The sequence below is a fragment of the Cupressus sempervirens genome, chromosome 4 (genome assembly GCF_028749045.1).
Source record: "Cupressus sempervirens isolate cs-2001-9-10 chromosome 4, ASM2874904v1, whole genome shotgun sequence".
Taxonomy (NCBI): Eukaryota; Viridiplantae; Streptophyta; class Pinopsida; order Cupressales; family Cupressaceae; genus Cupressus; species Cupressus sempervirens.
Genome location: NC_143121.1, coordinates 806,299,103 through 806,320,875, shown reverse-complemented (window position 1 = coordinate 806,320,875; position 21,773 = coordinate 806,299,103). Strand labels below are relative to the sequence as shown.

General features: G+C 40.5%; 1 protein-coding gene across 2 annotated transcripts in view; it reads right to left on the bottom strand.

Annotated features, from left to right (window-relative positions):
* The window catches only part of LOC149563845 (Insulinase (Peptidase family M16) family protein), a 170,570-nt gene that overhangs the window by 78,110 nt on the left and 70,687 nt on the right, over positions 1 to 21,773 (bottom strand). For both annotated transcript variants that reach the window (XR_016364117.1, XM_089826971.1), the window contains exons 6-8: positions 14,892 to 14,999; positions 14,475 to 14,663; positions 13,968 to 14,270 (exon numbers count right to left, since the gene is read on the bottom strand). Coding sequence is in view for 1 of the 2 variants with exons in the window: in XM_089826971.1 (XP_089683097.1) it covers positions 13,968 to 14,270; positions 14,475 to 14,663; positions 14,892 to 14,999 (600 nt within the window). In the remaining variant the exon portion in view is untranslated. The remainder of the gene's footprint in view (positions 1 to 13,967; positions 14,271 to 14,474; positions 14,664 to 14,891; positions 15,000 to 21,773) is intronic.

Below are 21,773 nucleotides of genomic sequence, written 5' to 3'. Positions count from 1 at the left end.
TCCTACAGTCCACAGCAATCCCAGGAAATAGGCACCAGCTGTGGTCAAGGAGCTTTATTAAATGAAGTGTGTGGATAAACAAAGTCTGCGAATATGGTAGAAATAGACAATCATAGTCATTAATTTTCAATGTTACACTAGTACTGGGGTGCGTTGGGATGGCGGGATGTCAGAACGAGTTTTTGGGACAAGGGAAAATGGGCCTCATTTTTGGGACTGCGGGGGGACGGCCAAGGCACGGTAGCAAGGGGAGGATGGGGCAAGGAGGAGTGTTGTATAGTATACATATAGAACTTGAAATACTTGTTATAAAATGATGTTTTAGTAGAACATACCAAATTAAAATACTTGAACATAGCCACATTGCAACATGAACTAGAACTATTGAACATTCAACATAGTAACATATTACATACCCAATAGTAACATTCAAAAAATAAAAGTCAAATAGAAATCCAAATCCCCATACTAGCGGCAGCATGGTTGCAGAATGGCAGAGATGAGGGTACTTGGGTATGTGAGTACCCAATGCGGGAATGTCTTGAGGACGGGTACTCTGAGGTTTGGGAGGGGGGTGCGAGTCCCCGTGTAACACTGTTAATTTTATTATATCAGCATTACTAGAGCAGTAAACATGAAAAAAAATGGATATGGCCATAGAAAACTAATTAATATAAGAAGCAACGCAGCCACTAAAATAAGTCAAAACTTCTTCCCTGACAGAAAGAATCACTAAATAGACTATAATATCCCCGTCATAAAATAGATTATTAATCAAACTATTGTTAATGGGCCAAGTGATTTAATATATCTTGGACCCATTTTTGTTTTGTTTTTGTAGTTTGTGTTGCCATCGGCTATCTTTGTACACCCTCGGAAAGTTTTCCCCGACAGGTATTTAAACACGGCTTGTAGATAATCATTAGGTATGCAATTTGGATTATTATTTTTGTACTGCGAATTTCAATTGGGATTCTTTGTAGTTCGCCATTTCAGAAGTGAAAGATATTCCGTACTTGGCTATTTTCAGTTTCAGTGGGTGTCGTCAAAATATATTGTGTAGCCGACAAGGTGTGTGTCAGGATGTATCCCGTCGGTATAGGCTCCTTCAGGAAGGTTCTTGTTGTAGCCGACGAGCCCTTCAATAATTGTCATGTAGCCGACAGACCCCTTCGGAAAGGTTCCTCGAGATGTATATATACACCCTCCAGGTAATCATTGTAATCATCTTATCGAGCATAATGTAATGTCTTTGGCATATGCGAATAATACAAGGAGTTTTGTTGTTCTTATCTATTGCCTGTATACATTAATTTCTTTACCCCAGTACAGTAAACATTTGGCACAGTTGTCGGGGAATGAAGATTAATGCCAAACCAGCTTAACAAGGATCGAAATCAGATAAAGGGAAAAGATGGAATACGTACTGCGCAAGAAAATTTAATCTTGGCACAACAAGCCGAACGTAGAAGGAGGTTTCAGAAGATTGCCGACGAACCGCGAAGCGCTGAAGAATTGTTGGAAGCAACTCGACAGCGGGTGGAATTGGTGGAGAAGCTAGGAAAGAGTTTTTGAGCCTGTATTCGCCGAGGGAAGAGAATCCAGACGGAAGGGAATCGACTCGCACGGCTCGGAGTGCTGAGGGAGCACAAGCGTGGAGTGAACTCTTCGTCCACGATATACTTCCAAAACGGACAAATTCGCTTAACGGAGACCCTTCTTCACCAAAAAGCACAGCTGCCAGAATATAGAGCGTTGGTGCCAAAGTACAAAGCGTTGGTGCCGAAATACAAAGCATTGGTGCCGGAATACAGAACGTCGATGTTGCAATGCCAAACAGCACCCCTACACATCTAGTAATAATGGCAGGACCAAAAGAAAAGTTGCTGAAATTTGATGGTGATGGAGCAGCCGATCCGATCCGACATTGTAAAACATGCGAAACGATTTGGAGAGCGAATGGCATAACAAATACAAACGAATGGGTCCAGCAGTTTCTGGCCACCCTACGGGGTGTTGCAATTGACTGGTTCGCCGATACAGATTCCCAGAAGTTAAAACAATTGGGACAATATCAAAAAGGAGTTCATTACAAAATTTCAACTGTTGTGCGATGACTACAAAATTGTAGCGGAGATATACAATACAAAACAAGGGAAAAATGAAACAATCTGAGTCTATGCTAGGAAATTAAAAGACTTGATAAATAAAATAGAAAATAAGCCGGATGATAGGTTGCAAAAAAGATGGTTCGTTGAAGGCCTACGCCCAAAATTGAGAAAGAATATGAAGATTGTGCCGCCGTCGTCGTACATAGAAGCATACAATCGAGCAATGAACTTAGAAAGCGAGAAAAAGACAAAAAAGAAGAAGAAGAGTAGCTCGTCCGATTCAGATAACAATGCATCTTCACAAGAGGAGAGCAGCGATGACGAAAAGGGCAGTAAGAAGGTCTGAGCCCTCCAAAAGGATATGATCCGGATGATGAAAGAATTTAAGAACATGCAGAAGGAGACCAAGGGAAATGAGCTATGGTGCACAGAGTGCAAGAAAGAAGGCCATATGAAGGGATCCTGTCTGAAGGACCAATTCTGCAAGATTTGCCAGATCATGGGACATTCCACAAAGGAATGCCCTTTCAATATGAAAACAAGAGGTCCTCAACAAGTGTTCATGACACAGGAGGCTTCCGCATCAGAAGGGAGCGGGAACACGAGTACGGAGGGTGCCACGTCGGGAGGGTACAGAAATAATCGCCGAGGACAAAACAACAACAATGGCAACAATAATGGCAGCAGGAGTCGAATTCAATATGATGCAAACGACCGACCCATAGTTCAATGCCGAGCATGTAATTTGTGGGGCCACTTTGCCCGTGAGTGTACAACGGCAAACACACCGAAATTATTATGTAGATGGTGCGGACCGGTGATCATGAAGATGCCAAGGGCCCGAAGTCAGGAGTAAATTTGATCACCATCCGGACAGATGAAGAGGAGGTTCTGGCCATCACACGGAAGCAAGCGAAAGTGTACCCTGACTCGACAGAAGAAAAGAAGAGACTGGAGGAAGTGCGAGCAGAAATCTAGAAAGCAATGCAGGCAGAGAAAGCACACCTGAAGGACAGTACGAGTACCTCCGCACAGAACTAAGCAGAACAGAACATCGTACGGCAAATATTACAAACCGAGGTACCCGTCAAAATAAATGATTTGCTGCTCACTATGCCTCAACTCCGTACAGCACTCACAAACATTGCTCCAACTGCTAAGTTACCAGAGCAAGGAAGGGAGAAAGAAGGTGGGGCAAGTGCAGAAAATCCGATGCTACTAGCCCTCTCATCTGGACAGCATCTGGCAGTCGTCGAAATGGGAATTCTCGGGATTGTTTTGACAGACACGATTGTGGACAGAGGGTTCGGTATCAATGTGTTACCAGAAGATACCTGGAAGAGGTTCGGGTAGCCGACATTGTGGCCTCCTACATTCCAGTTGTTAACGGCAGACCAGCACAAGATCAAACCTTTGGGAGTTCTGATAGCACAACCGGTGACGATTGGAACACAGCCATTTCTATTTGACTTAGTCGTGATCCCGCTAAAGAGGAAAGGATACGATGCCATTCTAATCCGGGGGTAGCTCATTCAAGCCAAAGTTAAACACGACTGGAAGAAAAACACCCTATCATTTGAAAGCAAAGGGTGGAAATACATCATTGATTTACACACCCAGATGGTCGAGGAAGAAGCTTTGTCATCAGATTCTGAAAAAGAAGAGGATGAAGGGAGGCAGCATATGGAACCAGATCAGGAGGGAGTCCTATGGTTGGAAGGAGACAACGATTTGGATTCAATGAACAATCATTACCACTGGCAGATGGAGGACTATGAACTATTTCAGAGTTACAACGTACTGACAATAGAGGAAGAATACAGCGATGATGGATTTCCAAGAGAGTTCACGGAAGTAAAAGAGGGGGATGCGCCGCTCGATTAAACACCTGCCCATGCATTCAGTGAGGGGAAGCCCATCAAGTACAACGAAGCCACACTGCAAACAATGAATTTGGGAGATGAGGTCGAACCAAGGAACATACTGGTAGGAGATAACTGAGATCCAGTACTAAAAACAACGGCATTCAAGATTTTTTTGGAATATAAAGATGTATTCGCATGGACATACAAAGATCTGAAAGGAGTGCCGCCCGAATTGTGTGTGCATCGCATCCTGCTGGTCCAAGGAGCAGTACTCGTACGGAAGCGACCCTACAGGATGAATAAGAACTATGCAGCATGGGTTACAAAAGAGATCAACCAGATGCTGGAAGCCGGTATTATTTTCAAGGTGCAAACAAGTGAATGAGTGTCACCCATAGTAATCTCACTGAAGGACACCACCTAGATCCGGATGTGCGTTGATTTCAGATGCCTTAATGCAGTCACAATTAAGGATCCCTTCCTAATCCCATTTACAGACAGTATATTGGAAGAAGTTGCAGGACATGAAATTTATTCCTTTATGGACGGGTTCTCTGAATACAATTAGCTTTCAATAACAGAGGAGGACAAATTGAAGACGAGATTTGTCGTAGAAGATGGGGTGTACGCATATAACCGGATGCCATTCAGCCTGTGCAATGCGCCTGCTACATTCCAGAGGATCATACTACACATCTTTGACAAAATGTCCATTGGAAACTTCAAGGCATTCCTGGATGATTGGTCGGTATTCAACGCTGAGGACAAACATCCAGCGGCACTGGGTGAATGTATGGAGACATGTCGACGGGCGTGCCTAGCCCTACATCCGAAGAAGTGCAAATTCATGGTCCTACAAGGAAGGTTGCTCAGACACATAGTCTGTAAGGAAGGATTGAAGACAGATACGGATAAAGTCTGAGTCATATTGGAGATGCAGCCATCCACCAATGTAACAGAGGTAAAGTCTTTCCTCGAACACATAAGTTATTATAGAGGGTTCATCAAAAATTTTGCCAAGGTATTGTACCCGCTGGACAGGTTAACAAGCAAAGGAGAATCATTCAGATGGGAGAAAGAACAGGATGAGGCATTTGAAGGGCTCAAGGTACGATTGGCTACAGCTCCCATCTTGGTGTGTCTAAATTGGAACAAAGAGTTTCATGTTCATGTTGACGCGTCCAACTATGCAATCGAAGCAACCTTGGCGTAGACAGGGAGCCACGAATTGGATCACCCGATATACTTTGCAAGCCGACTGTTATCAAAAGCTGAGCAGAACTACAGTACAACAGAACAGGAAGCATTGGGAATGGTCTACACCGTGTAGAAGTTCCGTCATTACTTGCTGGCGATGCTGTTCGTGTTCTATGTCGACCATCAAGCTCTATTATATATGATCAATAAACCTGTCATTCAAGGCAGAATCAGCAAGTGGTTGCTTCTATTGCAGGAATTCACTTTCAAAATCATTGTACGGCCTGGGAAAAAACATGTCAGCTCAGACCATCTTTCGAGAATCAAAACGGGGGAACCGGCAGACGGAGTGAACAACAACTTTCTTGATGCGTAGTTGTTTCAGATTGCAGTACTGTCGAAATGGTACACGAGCATTGGAGAATACCCTTCGACAGCCAGTTCCCAAGTGAAATGCCACCAAATGAAAGGCGCAAATTGATAATCAGGAGCCGTACCTTTCAGTTGATCAACGGATTACTCTACAAGATGGGGCCTAATTACATCCTGCAACGGTGTGTGTTAGAGGAAGAAATACCACGAGTGTTAAAGGAAGCACATGAGGTCTAGTGGGCAGACACATGGGACCTGATACTACAGCACGGAAGATATTGCTGGCAGGACTATGGTGGCCAACGGTGTACAACGACGCACGGGAATGGGTCATTGAGTGTGACACTTGCCAACGGACCGAGAAGCCACTAAAGAGGGACTTCATGCCACTTAACCCCTGGCACGAGGAACTCTTTGAAAGGTGGGGATTGGACTTCATCGGACCCCTGAAGGCGAGCACAACCAGAAGATGCAGATACATTGTCGTAGTGACGGAGTACCTGACCAAGTGGGTGGAGGCACGCGCACTACCAGATAATTCGGTGATAAGCACAGCAAGATTTATCTATGAGAAAATCATTACTAGGTACAGAATCCCATTGCAGTTAACAAGTGATAGGGGTGGATATTTTGTAAACCATGTTATCCGATTGCTCACCACTGAATTCAAGATTTATCATTCATTATTGAGCCCGTACTACCCGAGAGCAAATGGACAGGCCGAGGCAACAAACAAAACCCTGGTATCAATTATCTACAAGTCTTGTGCAGTTGAAGGAGAACACTAGGAAGAAAAATTACCCTTTGGGCTTACCGCACGGCGTACAAGGTGACAATAGGGCACACACCATTCCAATTAATGTTCGGATAGGAGGCAGTAGTACCAGCGGAATTCATGATACCAAGCCTGAGAATAGCGCTGGAAAATAAGTTAGGCAACATGGAAAGTTTAAGGGAGCAGCTGCATAATTTGAACAAGCTCGAGGAGAAGCGATTATTGCCGCAATGGGCGATGAATGTGACACAAAATAGGCGCAAAGCATGGCATGATAAGCACTTGAAACTAAACAGGTTTCTACCCGAACAGTGCGTGTTGAAGTACGACGGCCGGAATGAGATCAAACCAGGCAAGTTCAAAGTTAAGTGAGTCGGGCCATTTCAAATTTGGGAAGCAGGCGATAATGGAGCAATCAAGCTATGGACACTGGATGGACAGGAAGTTCCGAACACAGTGAACAGGTGTAAGTTGAAAATTTATTGCGTGCCAGCTAAGCCGCCATCACAAAATACCAGGAAGCAATAAAACAAATAATTTACCAAAAAAAAGGGGGGAAAAATAAATAAATAAATAATAAACACCATACGGTCAAGTGACCATACGGCGTCATGAGGAGACTGTACGGCTTCATGAGGAGCAATGCATACCATACGGTGTTTTTAGTGTCACTGTACGACACTTTAAAATGCTACCGTGCGGCCATCTTGGGAAGCAACACGACCGTACGACATCAAGCAGATTAAGGAGGACCGAACGAAATATGGGATTAAGGAGCACCATACAGTATTGTGAAGGGATGCCATACATCATGTTCCCACATTTCTTTCACTATTTTCGTGTAACCGTACGGCCTATAGTACGGGACCCATAGTACGGCATTTTCATAAGAAGCAAAGTCATAAGTGCGAAAAGTACGACATCTAGGATATGGAGAGTACTGTACGGCATCGTCCAACAATAGGATATATTCATTTCATCACCGTACGGTTCACTGTGAAACACAGGAAGAGAGCATGTGAGTAACGAATATCGTGCGGACTGGATTGAAGAATTCGCCAGTATGTAAGCACCGTTTAGCAAGCAAAAAACAAAGAAGTACCATCATCCATACCATACATCGTACGGTGAACAAGGACACAATATAAGAGTGCTATTAGAACACTCTTAAGATAAAGCTCCATATGATACTAGGAGTAGTAAGTTATAAAATCAATGATATCATTTAAAGTGCCTAGTTGGAGGCGTATGGGGAAGGAATTTAGTTGTTACCATTGCGTGAGTATCTGGAAGGCAAGTAGAGGAGCGCAACCGTACAGCGTCCAGAAACAGATACAAGAGTAAGGATAAAGGGCTAGCGTCCATATAAAGGTCAGGAGGGGAAATTTTGCAGCCGTACGAAATAAGTAACTGACCTAACGGCAATATATTCAGCAAACTGATAAAGCCGTATTACGTATGCAATCAGCCGGAAAGAGGGCTTGGAAGAAGCAACTTGATTAGGATTCAGCTATGAGTCAGGATGTGTAGGCAGGACCTTTTGAAGCACGGCCAAGTGAAGAGTACAAGGGCAAGCAAAGGGCCAAAGTACAAAATCAGCCAGAGGTACAGATAACGCCGCAGAATGTAGCATTCGAAGGGTTGAATGGGTTGGACTGCAAGAAGTGGTGGAATGAAAATCCGGATACACACCTCATCAAAGCAAGCATCTGAAAGGCACAGGTGGAGTGGGTAATCTGAATGCTAGTTTTCTGTATCCAAGACCTTGAAGGTGTATTGCATCCCATGATTGAGGCATATGACAGGCACTCTCGGAAGAATTCAGTTCCATATTTGGGGTACGACGTGGTGGTTTCATTTCGGCCAGCCGACTTTACCAGAGTATTCGGCATACCAAGAGTGGCACGAGGAAAGAAAATTGACAATAAGCCCAAAAAGATGGACAAGGAGAGGAAGTTGCAGCTGGTACAGTTAGTGTGCAACGACCAAGTACAACAGCAGAAAGATGCCCTTATTGGCACTTTGAGGGGAAGAGGGTTGGGGAAATCTCACATCAGAGAAGGCCATTGGAAGTGCCTCATGGACGTGGTAAAGAGTAGACTGACAGGATCAAGCAAGGCGTCGGACATTTTATTTCCGTTGGTCAGTATGATGAACAAACTCATGAATGGGAAGGTGTATGACTGGGCTTCTCTTTTGGCCATGCGCATGGATGAGTTCATGACATTGCAGCATAAAACATTTTACATACTGCATTATGCCATTGGACTCTTTCTGGAGGCAACTGCGAGGACGATACCCCAAGACAAGTTGGAAATACAGCCAAGTCCCGCAGTACTTGGCGAGCCTCCAATAATGCAATGGAAGCATTTACACTCACCTGCAAGGTAGAAGGGCGTTGGTCAGAAAAGGGTGTGATAGGAGATGGATGAATCAGGCAACACAAATAGTGGCCGACAAGATACATCTTGTGAGGAGGGCGAGTCAGAGGATATGGAGGTCGAGCAGGATGAGGAGAAAGATGATGAGGAAGTTGGGGTGATTTCATCGACCCCACTTCGCTTTCCGCGACAATTGCCGGCTGCACCAGTAACTACCACGCCATCCATTCCGTCATTTTCAGCTCCGCATATGCACACCATGGCAAATGTTCAGATTCCAAGGTTCGGACAGGTTTAGCATCCAGTGGTGATGACCCTAGTCACTCTTAATCCTAGACCACGGACAGTAGTAGCAGGATCAATTCCACATTCAGTGCCTCTCCAACCTTCAGTAAGTCGTAGGACAGCATCACCAGCAGGTATGCCTACGAGTACGCAACCTACGAGATCACAACCTCAACTAGCGGTTCAGCAACCGACTCCTGTACTTGTAGTTGCGAGTTTTCCTTAGCCATCTCCTATAGCAAAGCCGGAAGCCACGAAGGGAGGAGTCAGTCAGGGAGGCGCGCAAGCGCAGGTCCATCTAGAGGTGATTGGGACAGATGTAGTAGTCAAGATAGCCAACACTCTGATGGATGAGGCAATGGAGCAGGATGTTGATTTGAGCATACCGAAAGCGGAACCCCAGGTGCCAACAGTGGAACAAATGAGCTCAGCGAGTAAGGCGAGTGAGTACCTGAGGCAACAACTACTTGCCCCTATTGCCAGAGGTCCCTCCATCCAGTCTCCCATGAGAGAGGACCTACAGTTGTAGGCCATTTAGTCAAACTGCAAGGTAGTCGAGGTACCGGCATCACTAGGGGTAGAGGATCAGAGTGCAACAACAATGGAGAAAGTAGATGGGAGGGGTGCAGGTGACAGACCCTCTACCACTAGCGAAAGAGAAGGATAAGGATGTTCATTCATGCCTTGCTGACATCACACAGCGAAGCAAGTCCATGGAAGAGTTGGTGCTCACAGAGAGAAGACGGGCAGAGGCTGGGCAAGAAGCTCGAGAGACGACCGAGAAGGCTCTGGAGGAGATGGTCGACCGACTTGCCACCCAGCAAATTGCTTGGGAAGCAGAGCGGACAGCCCTGTTAGCACAATTTGAGGAAAGTGCACAAGGGAAGCAACAAGCAGAACAGCAACTAGCAGCAGCAGAACAGCAACTAGCAGCAGCGGAACAGCAGTTGGTAGCAGCACTACAAGAGACGGACTTAGCGAAGAAGGCTTATGATCAGAAAGAAATTGAGTGCCAGGAGGTCACTTTGATGCTGAAAGAAGTAGTGGAGGAGAACTCTCAAATCAGGGCTGATTTGAAGGTCCAGACGGATCAAGTTTATTAGCTTCGACGTAGTCGATCTTCACAATCAGAGACACAACCTTCTGGTTCATGATGTCTATGTTGTTTTTATGAATAAATGTAATTAGTTGTTTGAGTTTTGTTGTGTTGTCATCCGGAGATGACTTTTCTTTTTTGGGTGGGGGGGATGTCGTCGAAATATAGTGTAACCGACAAGGTGTCTGTCAGGATGTATCCCGTTAGTATAGGCTCCTTCGGGAAGGTTCTTGTTGTAGCCAACGGGCCCTTCGGTAATTGTCATGTAGCCGATAGACCCCTTTGGGAAGGTTCTTTGGGATGTATATATACACCCTCCAGGTAATCATTGTAATCATCTTATCGAGCATAATGTAATGTCTTTGGCATATGCGAATAATACAAGGAGTTCTGTTGTTCTTATCTATTGCCTATATACATTAATTTCTTTACCCCAGTACGGTAAACAGTGGGATTCAACCCTCACCCTGTTCTGTCACCTGTAACACCGCTCAAGATTTGGCAAGTCGAAGCTTCATTCTTGTTGCAAGCTATTTATTATCTGATATATATATATTTTGTGTTCTGGTTACTTCAAGTTGGCAATATCTGTGTGTTGGTTTCGTTTCCCTCTGACATCAGACCATCTCCATACCTCCCTCCATTGTCTGTACAGCCTTCTATCTCAATCCGTACTTCCATCCATTCACATCTCTAGCAACTTCATCATTGTCAACCTCTGTTTCCCTCCACCGTACAGCCTTATTTGTTTACATCTTCCATCCCCCACCGTACGGCCTCCCATCCCCCATTCGTACCTCCCTATATCATCCATACGATCTTCCTTGCTAATTGTACGGCCATTTCTAGACTCCGTACAACCATTCCTAAGCACCGTACAAACATCCTTCCCCTTGCTCCACTGTACTACATACCGTACAACTTATATTCCCTTGGTAACCGTCCAGTATCTTCTCAAGTCCGTATCACTATCCAACCCACTGTATGGCCCTTGCAATAATGCCATCATGTGAATTTTCCTCTAGCGGACAGAAGATCATTTTAGAGTAACCATGGGACACGAGGTCATTACATGGATGAGAGACTGTGAAGGAAAAACATATAGAAAAATGATGACTTTGATTAGGGTAAACGAGCAAGCAACATATTGGTTGTGATACTGATGAAGCGAAAAGTGTGATTATCTCAATAAAATCAACTAATAATTACAATAGAAGATGTTTCAAAGCAATATAATGCAAGTGAAGGCCTTACAGGATTTGTATTGGGAAACAATTTCTATTAAAATACAATAAATAAAATGAAGATATATAGTAAATTCTAATGTTCTGCTAGATTGGTTGTTAATAAAGCACTAAGCGTAAGCAAGCTCTCCGACTCAAACTGACAAGTTGAGCAGAATCAAGGGAGTTCTCCACTCTAACTCGAAACACCCACTCCTACAATAACAAGTACTTTGAAACAAAATTGTTCCACGTGCAAATGATCAAGAAATGCTACAATTGTTACATGCTGTTGAAATTCAAAAATGGAGAAATAGAAATGACTGCAACTAGCCAAAAAATACTCAACTGACACCTAAGACAACCAAAAAACTCCTACAAAACAAACTCACCCTTTCCTAAACTAACAATGAAAATGGGACCCATTTTTAAATTTGTGATGGAATGTTTTTGGAAACCATATATAAGACAGATTGGGACTGTCAGTGTCTACTGTCACATAAACAGTAAAGCTTATGTTGAAAGTATGAAGGTATTTGGAGACAATCACATTCCATGTCTAGCCACAAGAACAACTACTCACAATCTAATAAATCTCTGTTGGATAAAATCCATGATACAAAATTGTTGAGCAACACAATGCCTACCAGCACCAATGACCAGATGCATGATTAATTGAATGAAGGTGTAGGTAAGCATATCGAAAAAAATGGAATGGTGACAATTGACAACCCATTGTTGCTTCGTACAAGAAGAACTTGCAGGCAAAATCAATAAGGAACATTTTAGCAAGCTGGCCAACTGCCACAACTGGAAAAATACAGCAATTCAATCTGAAACGTCATCGACCATAGTTACTCAAAATTTGAATTCATTATCTGGTATAGCTGGTTGCATTCACTCTTACATTGTCAACAGCTAGAACCAAATAACACAATACAATAGCTAATCATGTCACTAATGGTAAAAAGAACATGGCAAAAGGACTTGCAGCAGCAGCCACATTGAGACCAGTTAGACTTACTGAAGATATACCTATAGCCAAGCATTATGTCATTAAAGAAACTTTTGTTTGGTGCACTTCAGCTACTTATAAACCTGTAAATTAGGTATTCAGTAAGCTCAAATTTAAGACATAGCTTATTTGTCTTTATCTATGTTTCTGCTCAAGATACACTTTGATTGAATACTTACATGGAGACATTCCAGTCATTTGATCACCTAGTTTTAAGCAGCCATATAACTCTTGCATTTCTTTAATAGATGTTTACACTTCGGGTAGACTGGTATCGCATTGATTGACCCAGATACTCAGGATGTGGTGGGGGAAATATTTGCGGTTGCTGTAATAACAGGGGAGGGCGGGTCCTTCAAAAGTGGTAGAGGCACCTTTGGCTAGTGGTAGGCATGCCCTTACAATAGTAGGGGGATCAATTATAGAGCAGATGGATCAAAATTACCGGTACTTGGATCTCAGTGGAACAGCGGCCAGCAGCCGCGTACAGCCAGCAAACATCTATTCAATCAATAAGATTCAATTGTGAGCCACCTTTCTTAAGCTTGTGTAAGGTGGGTTCAACCAATACAGCTCTTTAATTTGGATCGCTCTGATAGCATATAGTTGGAAGGGGAAGTGGCTCGTTGAATAGAATAGTGTCTCTATGAGCCGCCCCTGGCAAGAGAGGAAAGGGCGGGCTTCCCCTTGGGCTGGTTTTCTACCTTTATCTTCTCCTGTCTCGTAATGCTTTATCTCCCCCCGTGGCCCTACCCCCGTGCAGCCGAATAGGCCAGGTTCATCAGAATGAATAGGGTTAGTGCATGATGGATCCATTAGGTCAGTCCTCATCTTTTGCAAGCATTAGAGTAAGGGTGAGGTTTGACTACTACTACTGATTAATTTTTCATGTGTGTAAATGCCAAAATACTAGGCATATGTCAAGTAGTGCTGCTCATTTTCACAATTTTGGCCTTGAAAGGATTCACAACTGATAGCTGACCAAAGTAAATTTCAAATTATTCCTAAAAATAAACTTCATAAATGATTTGCATCATAACAATAAATGACAGATTCCTGTCAAATAGCTTTCCTCCAATTGTGTGAATAAAACCAAACGAAAGCATAAATTTCTGTTTCTGAAGCAATTTCAGTTGCATTTAAAAGAATTGAAAATGTAGTTATGGAAAAGCTTGATTAACCTATTCTGTCCATCCACATAAACAAGGTAAACGTCCTAAGACAAGTTGAGGTTTATGCAAGGAAAAATTAAAATGCCGAACTTAAGAATTTCCTACAAATGATAATACATTTTATATATTTGTGGATGAATAATTAACAAAAGAAAAGCACCCTGATTTTAGAAACGGAAAGACATGCATAATATAAAGCTTTCATTTTGTACTGTTCTTGTATTTATTTTTATTTGCAAATTGCTTGCATGTGGCAAATTGAGAATGAGAATTCAAATTTCCCTGAATATAATTAAGGAAGTTATAAGTGACTTGCAATAGTTTCCAGCTCTTATATAGAATTACAGTTCACCCAGAAATATTGCTGTTGCTTCTAAGCATATAAATTATATGAAACTTGAGAACAATTATGTTACTTAATCCAAAGACAGACCAGAATATAAACAACAATCACACAACTACTCTCATTAATCACCTTGCAGAATAAATGGATAGAAAAATTTTGAAGCAACTCGTGCTGAAAAATATATGGCTTCTTCAATTCCTCCCCAGCTCCAGGTAAAGACCATTTATGCTTGACAGGTGGTCTTATTGCGTGCCTTTCTTTTTTCAACTGTTTAGATTGTTGTGCTCCTAATGGAGGTGGTGTTTCACCAATAGCAGCACCAGCCAATGCACTTGGTAGTTTGGGTGCAAGAAAGCTTGCCATTGTACCAAATGCATTTGGTGGATGTGTTACAGAGAAATCACTTCCAGAAGGGGTTCGCCCAAATACAGCCTGTACATCACAAACAATGTGCAAGGAAAATAAATGGGTTCAGAAAAAATAATGTGTCATTCAAATGAAGCTACATGGAAACCCTTTTAACTGCATGTATAACATAATATACAAGTTTATAGTTGTATAAGAGTTGACCAGTAATAAGCAAAGTCCTAAATTATACAGCAATAAATGACAACAAATGTGATTGTTGGAACATACATCAATGTGATAAACTGTCTTAGGAACGCTATCTATATCTCCCACAATATATAGAGTTGCATTTGCAGGAAAATACCAACGTTCATGAAACCTTTTAATTGCTTCTACATCCCATTTTTTAATTTGCTCCTCTAATCCAATTGGAAATCTGCTCCCTAACTTGTTTTCTGAATGTAGTTGTTGCAACAACTGATCACAGAAAAATTTATAGTTAGATGGAGGTCCAAGTTGATAAGTGCATATACATGTCATAATTTATTTAGAAAACCTGCATTTCCAAAGTTTATTTATCATAAAGAAGAGAGCCTCAGCAAAGGTAGATTTCAATCAAAAGATCTGATCGGCTTGATTGTACAAAGTCAAACAGAATTTTAAAATGTCAACAAGACATCAGAGAAAGGGGTAACTGAAACTAACCTGACAGTCAACCCTGTATTCTATGGTATTCATCATTTGGAGCTCAGAAAGAACAGCTCGCCGTTCCTTTTCAACCCGAGAAGAAAGAAATTTTGGCTGGAAAGCAATCTGAATTGTATAACAGTGAAAGCATTAGAAAATCACTGATAAAATGCAAAACTCATACTTTAAGTCCTCCAAGAATGAATCTAGCGTGACTTTGATAACATGTACAATTTAAACACAGATGTCGAGATCTCGATCCCTGTCAATGGCACCAAACATTTACTGCTAAATGAATAAACAAATACTTACTGTGGAGCAAACTAATTACATACACATGAATGTTTTGAAAAGGAGTTGCAAAGTAATTCAACACAGTTCCAAAATGATATCAAAATTGTTTTATTTATTCATAAATGCTCTTATAAAAAAACTGAAACAAAGAAACCATTCCAACATCTGGTCCCTTTTTCTAAGAGCAAAGGTTCTACATAAACTCCTTGATAATTGACAATAAGATAAGTTAAATTTATTAATGTCCAACTAGAGACCAACAAGGGTCTAAGGGACTGGGAACAGTACAAAAGATATTATGATACCCATCAGTGATAACCATCAGAGACTACTGGAATCTATTTCTTATAACTATCACAAACCAACAATGCATTATGATACCCATCAGTGATAACCAAAACATAACTAATACAACTTATCCTATCTACAAGAACAATTTCCGTTGCACTGTTGAGAACTATAAAGAATATGTACAGTTCCTCTATTTGACAAATGGGAATTGGAACCAAAACTAAAAAATGATTCTATTCAGTTCTTTCTCAAAATCAACTGGGGAGAGCAAATAATGGGCCATCAACTTCAATCTTAAATGATACATCATATAGAACTATAAGTGAAAAAAGACTGCAAGTAATGGGATATGAAAAAATCTACTATGATTGATAATTTACAAGTGACTTAGGTAAGCATAGCTAAAGAACGTTGGACCAAAGCTTATTATCTTCCCAACACAGATAAACATCTATACACACAGATCATGCATTCAGAAGGGAGTAAAACTCCTTTGCTCGTGAATGATGCAGCACTACACCAATTTTGTATCATCACTTACCTACACAGGATAATATTCTTTCACATCTAAAGAAATTAAATGCTCTCCATCTTCAAAATATCATCAATGGAAGACTGATGATATTGAATGGATAGAGTAGCAGCTTTTGCAAATAACAAAGTAACTCCTACTAAAATTAAAATGCCATTCAAGCAAAGCTTTGTTTTTCTCACAAACTATGTAGTTAAGTTGTTCACTGGATGAATATCAGTGCATATGGTTTTATCATGATGAAGTTGAAAATCCAACCTATGCACTTGTTAACCTTTAACCATAACCTTGCATTGAAAGCATAGCTTTATAGTTAACTTCAAAAAAATTGCACTTCCGAGCAATGAAAGCCAAGGACCCATCCCTAAACGTAAGCCCAATCGTTCCCAAGAGGAGGACATCAAGACAATATTCTCATGTTTCCCCACCACCACCTCGTTGACGACAAAACACGAAGACATCTCGACATTCTCGGAATAGCAATGGGGACACATAGGCATCCGTCAACCATTTTGAGGATGTTTGTGTGTTCTATGGCGGACAAATTTTAAGATGGGTCAACCTAAACACTCCCTTGCACATGGCTTCTTATGCATTGAATCCGAGGTGCTACATGCCTAGGCCTGCTGGAGTTACACCGATTTAGAATGATGATGTGAGGAAGGGATCTTTTGATACATTGATAGGATGTATAATGGTGAAACTGTTGGCAAGACTCTTAGGGATTATTCAGCTACAACAACAGCAGATATAAAATCTATAGCGCAAGAGGACCCCATTTTGTGGTGGAACTATCATTGACAGAAATCAGCAACTACCACACTAGCCATTCATCTACTAGCTCAGATTTCTAGTTCTTCAGCTTTAAAGAGGAATTAATCTACTTACAACTTCATCCACTCTCCTAAGAGAAACATACTTAACTCTAGGAGAGTAGAGAGGCTAGTGGTTGTACATAGTGCCTTGCATATCACTAACCAAATGACACATGTACAAGGAGAGCCCAGCAACACGATGGGATGTAAAGCCACATGACCCATCATTGTTTGATGTGGATAAGGATGCAAGGGCTTCAAATGTAGGGCTCATTGGTGTTTGTTTGGTGGATCTTGACCATGAGGAGTCCAGTGGTTCTAGTAATGATGAGTTGTCCTTGAGGGATGATTAGAGGCCTCCCTTTACTAGATGTTGACATTTTGTACTTCGCTATCATTCTATTCATTGTAATCATCTTGATGATATTTTTGATAGAATAGAAATCTTCCATTTGTTGATTCAACAATTTAAAATTTCATTGAGTATTCTAATTTCTAATTAGAAATTCTATATTCAAAACATCTTATTATTCTAATTTGGAATTTACAATTTTTCTATTTTACTTCTTAATAGTCATACACATCTTAACTGGCATTTTAAGTTCTGTATGCATAGTATATAGTGTGCATATTGTATATACAGCACAACCCCCTTCCCCCCACCATCACCCCAACATCAAGATTCTTTATCCCCCATCTCAGAAACCTGTCCCCAATAGGTGGGCTATCTATGCTTTCAACTATACTTCAGTGGCTTTCAAATTGACTTACAAATTTGAAATGTTTAGTCTCCAACATCACCATGCATCTATGAACTTTTAGAGGTTATAAAACTAGTCAAACCAACCTTTCCTAAATAATGTGAAGTTGACATATGTTTATTATGTGAAAAATGTATAAAAAATTGTAAATTGTCTACCATTACAACTATATTTCTATCTTTCACATCTCCACAATGATGAAAAGCACAGAGCGTGATTCCTATTTGGCAGATGTCTTCTCTACAAAAACACTTCAAGCCTCGCGCATATAACTGAATTGGGGCATTATCACATGTGTAACTTATGATTCATGACCATGGTGGCCTAGAATCATAACTCAGAAGACTATTACTACTACAGGATTCGGACCCAACTCAAACTCGGCAAGCTGATTCTTGACATGGACTCAAACAAGGCAAAAACTTAGCAAAGACTCGGCAAATTGAAAAATCTAAGAAATTCAAATATCTTTAAGGGTTTATAACTTGTTTCATGTATTGTTTAATAAATAAACCGTAAAGACACAATAATCTCACCAAATAGAAGCTATTCTGAACAAGTTTACATTCATCACATAAGTATAAATGCAAATTTTAAGGAAATAAGTTAATAAGACATTATTAATATAAATAGTTAACATAATCAGGTTTCCACAAACCATTAGTAATGTGAGCAATGTTTCTGGATTAGATTGTGTGAGTTTTTTTAGCATCAACGTTTCGGATCATACTACATGATCCATCATCAGGATGAGAGAGCATCAGAATCTCATCCTGATGATGGATCATGTAGTATGATCCGAAACGTTGATGCTAAAAAAACTCACACAATCTAATCCAGAAACATTGCTCACAATATAAATAGTGTCAAAAGCCTACAAAATTCACGGAATATGAAATCCGTGGCATCAAAAGTTCAAAACATATATCAAAATAAAAGCTATACCCTAAAAAATATAAGGCTCAAAGGAGCGCATATCAATTATCTCAACCCTGCAACCTCCTCCATTTGTGTGCCTAAAATAGGTCTTGGTTGATATTGCAGCCATGAAACCTGCCTATGTCGCAGGCTTAGCCTTAGCGATGCATGTTTCAAAGAAGCTGGAAACATCAAGATGCTATTGAAGATATGCAAGCAAGATGCTAGAATAATTTTATCTTCAAGCTACAAAATGCCAATGGAAATACAAGAATATAGTCATTTTTGTTCCACAGCTTTTTTAGGATAAATTCCATTAAATTATGAAAATGCAGCCCAAATAATAAATGAGAGTTGACATCCTAGTCTCATGCTCATGGCACAAGCCTTTATCAATGTTGTCCATTTTGGTAAAAGCATGGCCAATATTAAACATCCCAAAAGAGATCACAAATAGTCTCCAAGAAAAATTCCCATCCATAAAATTAACTTATTATTTTTGTGCCCGATAATGTGTTAATAATTTGTCGACATGTGAGTAGTTGTTAGGAGTTGGTTGTAAGCGGTTGCCAATACCTGTGCTCTATTTAAAAACCATTAGGCACTTCAAATATAATTCTCGTAGTCACTGTGTAACATCCCTGGTTGGAATATTTGCGGGAATCCATCAACTTTTCAAACTAAACTCTAACCCAATGCAAATTATTAATGGCTAACCAACCAAATTACTAATATTTTGTCATAGATGTTAAAGATTGATGCTCAAGGTCATATGAACTTTGAGGATTAATCAAAGTAATAGGTAGCTATTGCATTGAATGTTATATTCATCAGCTACTTGGTTTTCTGCTTGGGTTGCTTAAGCTACTCGGTTGACTGGTTGAGCTACTTCGTTGAAATTGCTTGGTTGTCAAGTTGAGCTACATGGTTGCGTGCTTGTGCTGCTTAGTTTTCTGCTTGAACTGGTTGGTTCTCTGGTTAAGCTGCTTGTTTGTCTACTTCATTTCCAAGTCATTTAGCCCCGACACCTGCCATGTCACCGAAATATTCCAAAGGGTCGACTTTTTCAAAAAATTATATGGCAGCTTTACAGGTGGGATGGCAAGTTTATAAATGGCTTCATATATATATACATATACTCCAAGCTCTCAATCTATACTTCATGTTCTGGGGAGAAGAAGTCTTTATTTCTCTTTTGCAGCAGTTGTTTTTTTATGTATGCGAATGGGGTTGATAGAGATAGGCATTATTAGGTCTTGCGGAGCAGTCGGTGCTGTATATAATAAAAATGATTTTAATTGGTTGTCATTTGTGATGTTCCATTGTCTCATGTGGTCTTCCTCTGTAGTCTACTGGTAGTTAAATTGAGCAAGTAATTGGATTGTGCAATGGTTTTCTAAACGGATCAATGCCTAGTTTTGTTAAATTTTTCTGGCCAGTTCTTTTTGAATCGTGAAGTATTTTTATAAGGTAATATAAATAACAATTTATAATGGGTGAGAATTCACCAGTGTTGTAACTGCTAGCCAACTTCATGTTTGGCATCAGGATTTTGATGCACCTTTGCTTTTATATTTAGCAGTATCAATTCCAGCAAACATATATAAAATGTATGGTTTGTGCATGATAATGGACAAAGAAACACTCATATCCATATGTTCTTTCTATTGCACATATGTCAGCAGTCTCTATTCGCATAGCAAGTTGGATAGCATTGGGTTGAGCTTGTTAAGGAGGCGACGTTTTTTGAGTTGAACAAGTATTGAACCGAGTTGGTAACGGGTCGAACAGATGGTTGAGTTTGATATTCTTAAAATATTTTTAGCATATTAGATTCTTGCTATATTTAACTCCATTATTTGAAAACCTTAGTTAATGGTCATTTAGGCTTTATTATTAGCTCTCTTAATCTTATCTATTTTTAGACATTGTCTTTATTTTGACAACTTTGTTTTTTAGTTCACGCTTTTTATAGCATTTGTAAACTATTTATTTGAGCGTATTTTTAATACAGTCAATTCTGTTTTTTTAAATTTCATGGTATCAAAGGATCTGAATGCAAAGCAACTACGACCTTTTACTCATTTGCACTAGTTTGGAGGGTTTGGCAGTTATTCTCGGTGCATCTTTTTCTACAGAGAAGGGCGGCTTACTTATCCATCATCAGCTTTGTTTTTCCTGTGATGATTTCTGGGCAGCAGTTTTGCAGCTTCTGGGAGAGTTAGTCGCAGAGTCAAAAGCAGGCTTAACTCTCTTGCTGCAGACCATTCTGAAGAATGGGACAACCTTCTTTGATTTTTTTTTGGGCCACTCCTGGTCATCGACATTTTGTAGAACTAGGGAGGGTCTCAGTAGCAGCGGAATGTTCTAAAGGATTTGTAACTACAAGACATGTAATGTCTTCTACAAGGTAGTTGATAGAATCACAATTAAGGGAGGTATTAGAATATTTTTAGTATCTTAAGCTCTTATTATATTTAGCCCATTATTCTAGAACCTTAGTTAATGGTCATTTATGCTTTACTACTAGTTCTCTTAATCTGATCAATTTTTAACTGTTGTCCTTATTTACAAAACTTTGTTTTTTAGTTAATGCTTTCTATAGCATTTGTACACTCTATGTAGAATGGTTGTAGTTTACTCAATATGAATCCAATGATCTCAATACAAACAGATGAAACCATTGCCATTCATAAGCATACCAAATAATTACAAGGGAAAATAGTATTCTTATTGATTACAAAAAATAACAAGTACATCATTCATGTTCCAATGTTCTTAAATAGTGCTCAGTTGGTTAGGGCAACCAAGTGACACATCCCTTTGCTACCTAACTACCCCAAACCCATTACTATCTTTTATTACATTATTGTTTTATTACGCCCTACATTGTTCCAACCAAAAAAAGTTGTCTTCCAAATGACTACCCAACTATTAACCGAATGAAAACTAGACTTCAAGATGTAGGGTGGGAAGACGTCCCTGAAGTGGATGTGTGTTGCCGCAGAAGTTGTAGCTCTCATTCTACTGCCATCTGCTTAGCTTGGACTCTTGCAGCAATCGTGAGGCTTCCATCCTATCCTTTTCCACTGAAGCCAACTTCTATCCCGGGCCCACTCCTCTTTCATCTTCTTTGTCAACTCCTTTTCTTGTTGGAGTTCCAAGAATGTCCCCATAAACACCTCCACTAAGCAACTGCATGAGAGTTGGTTGTTCCATAATTGTAGGTATGGTACTTCTGGCCTTCCATATCTCTATTGCCTCAATGTGTCATGTTCCACTTTGCATG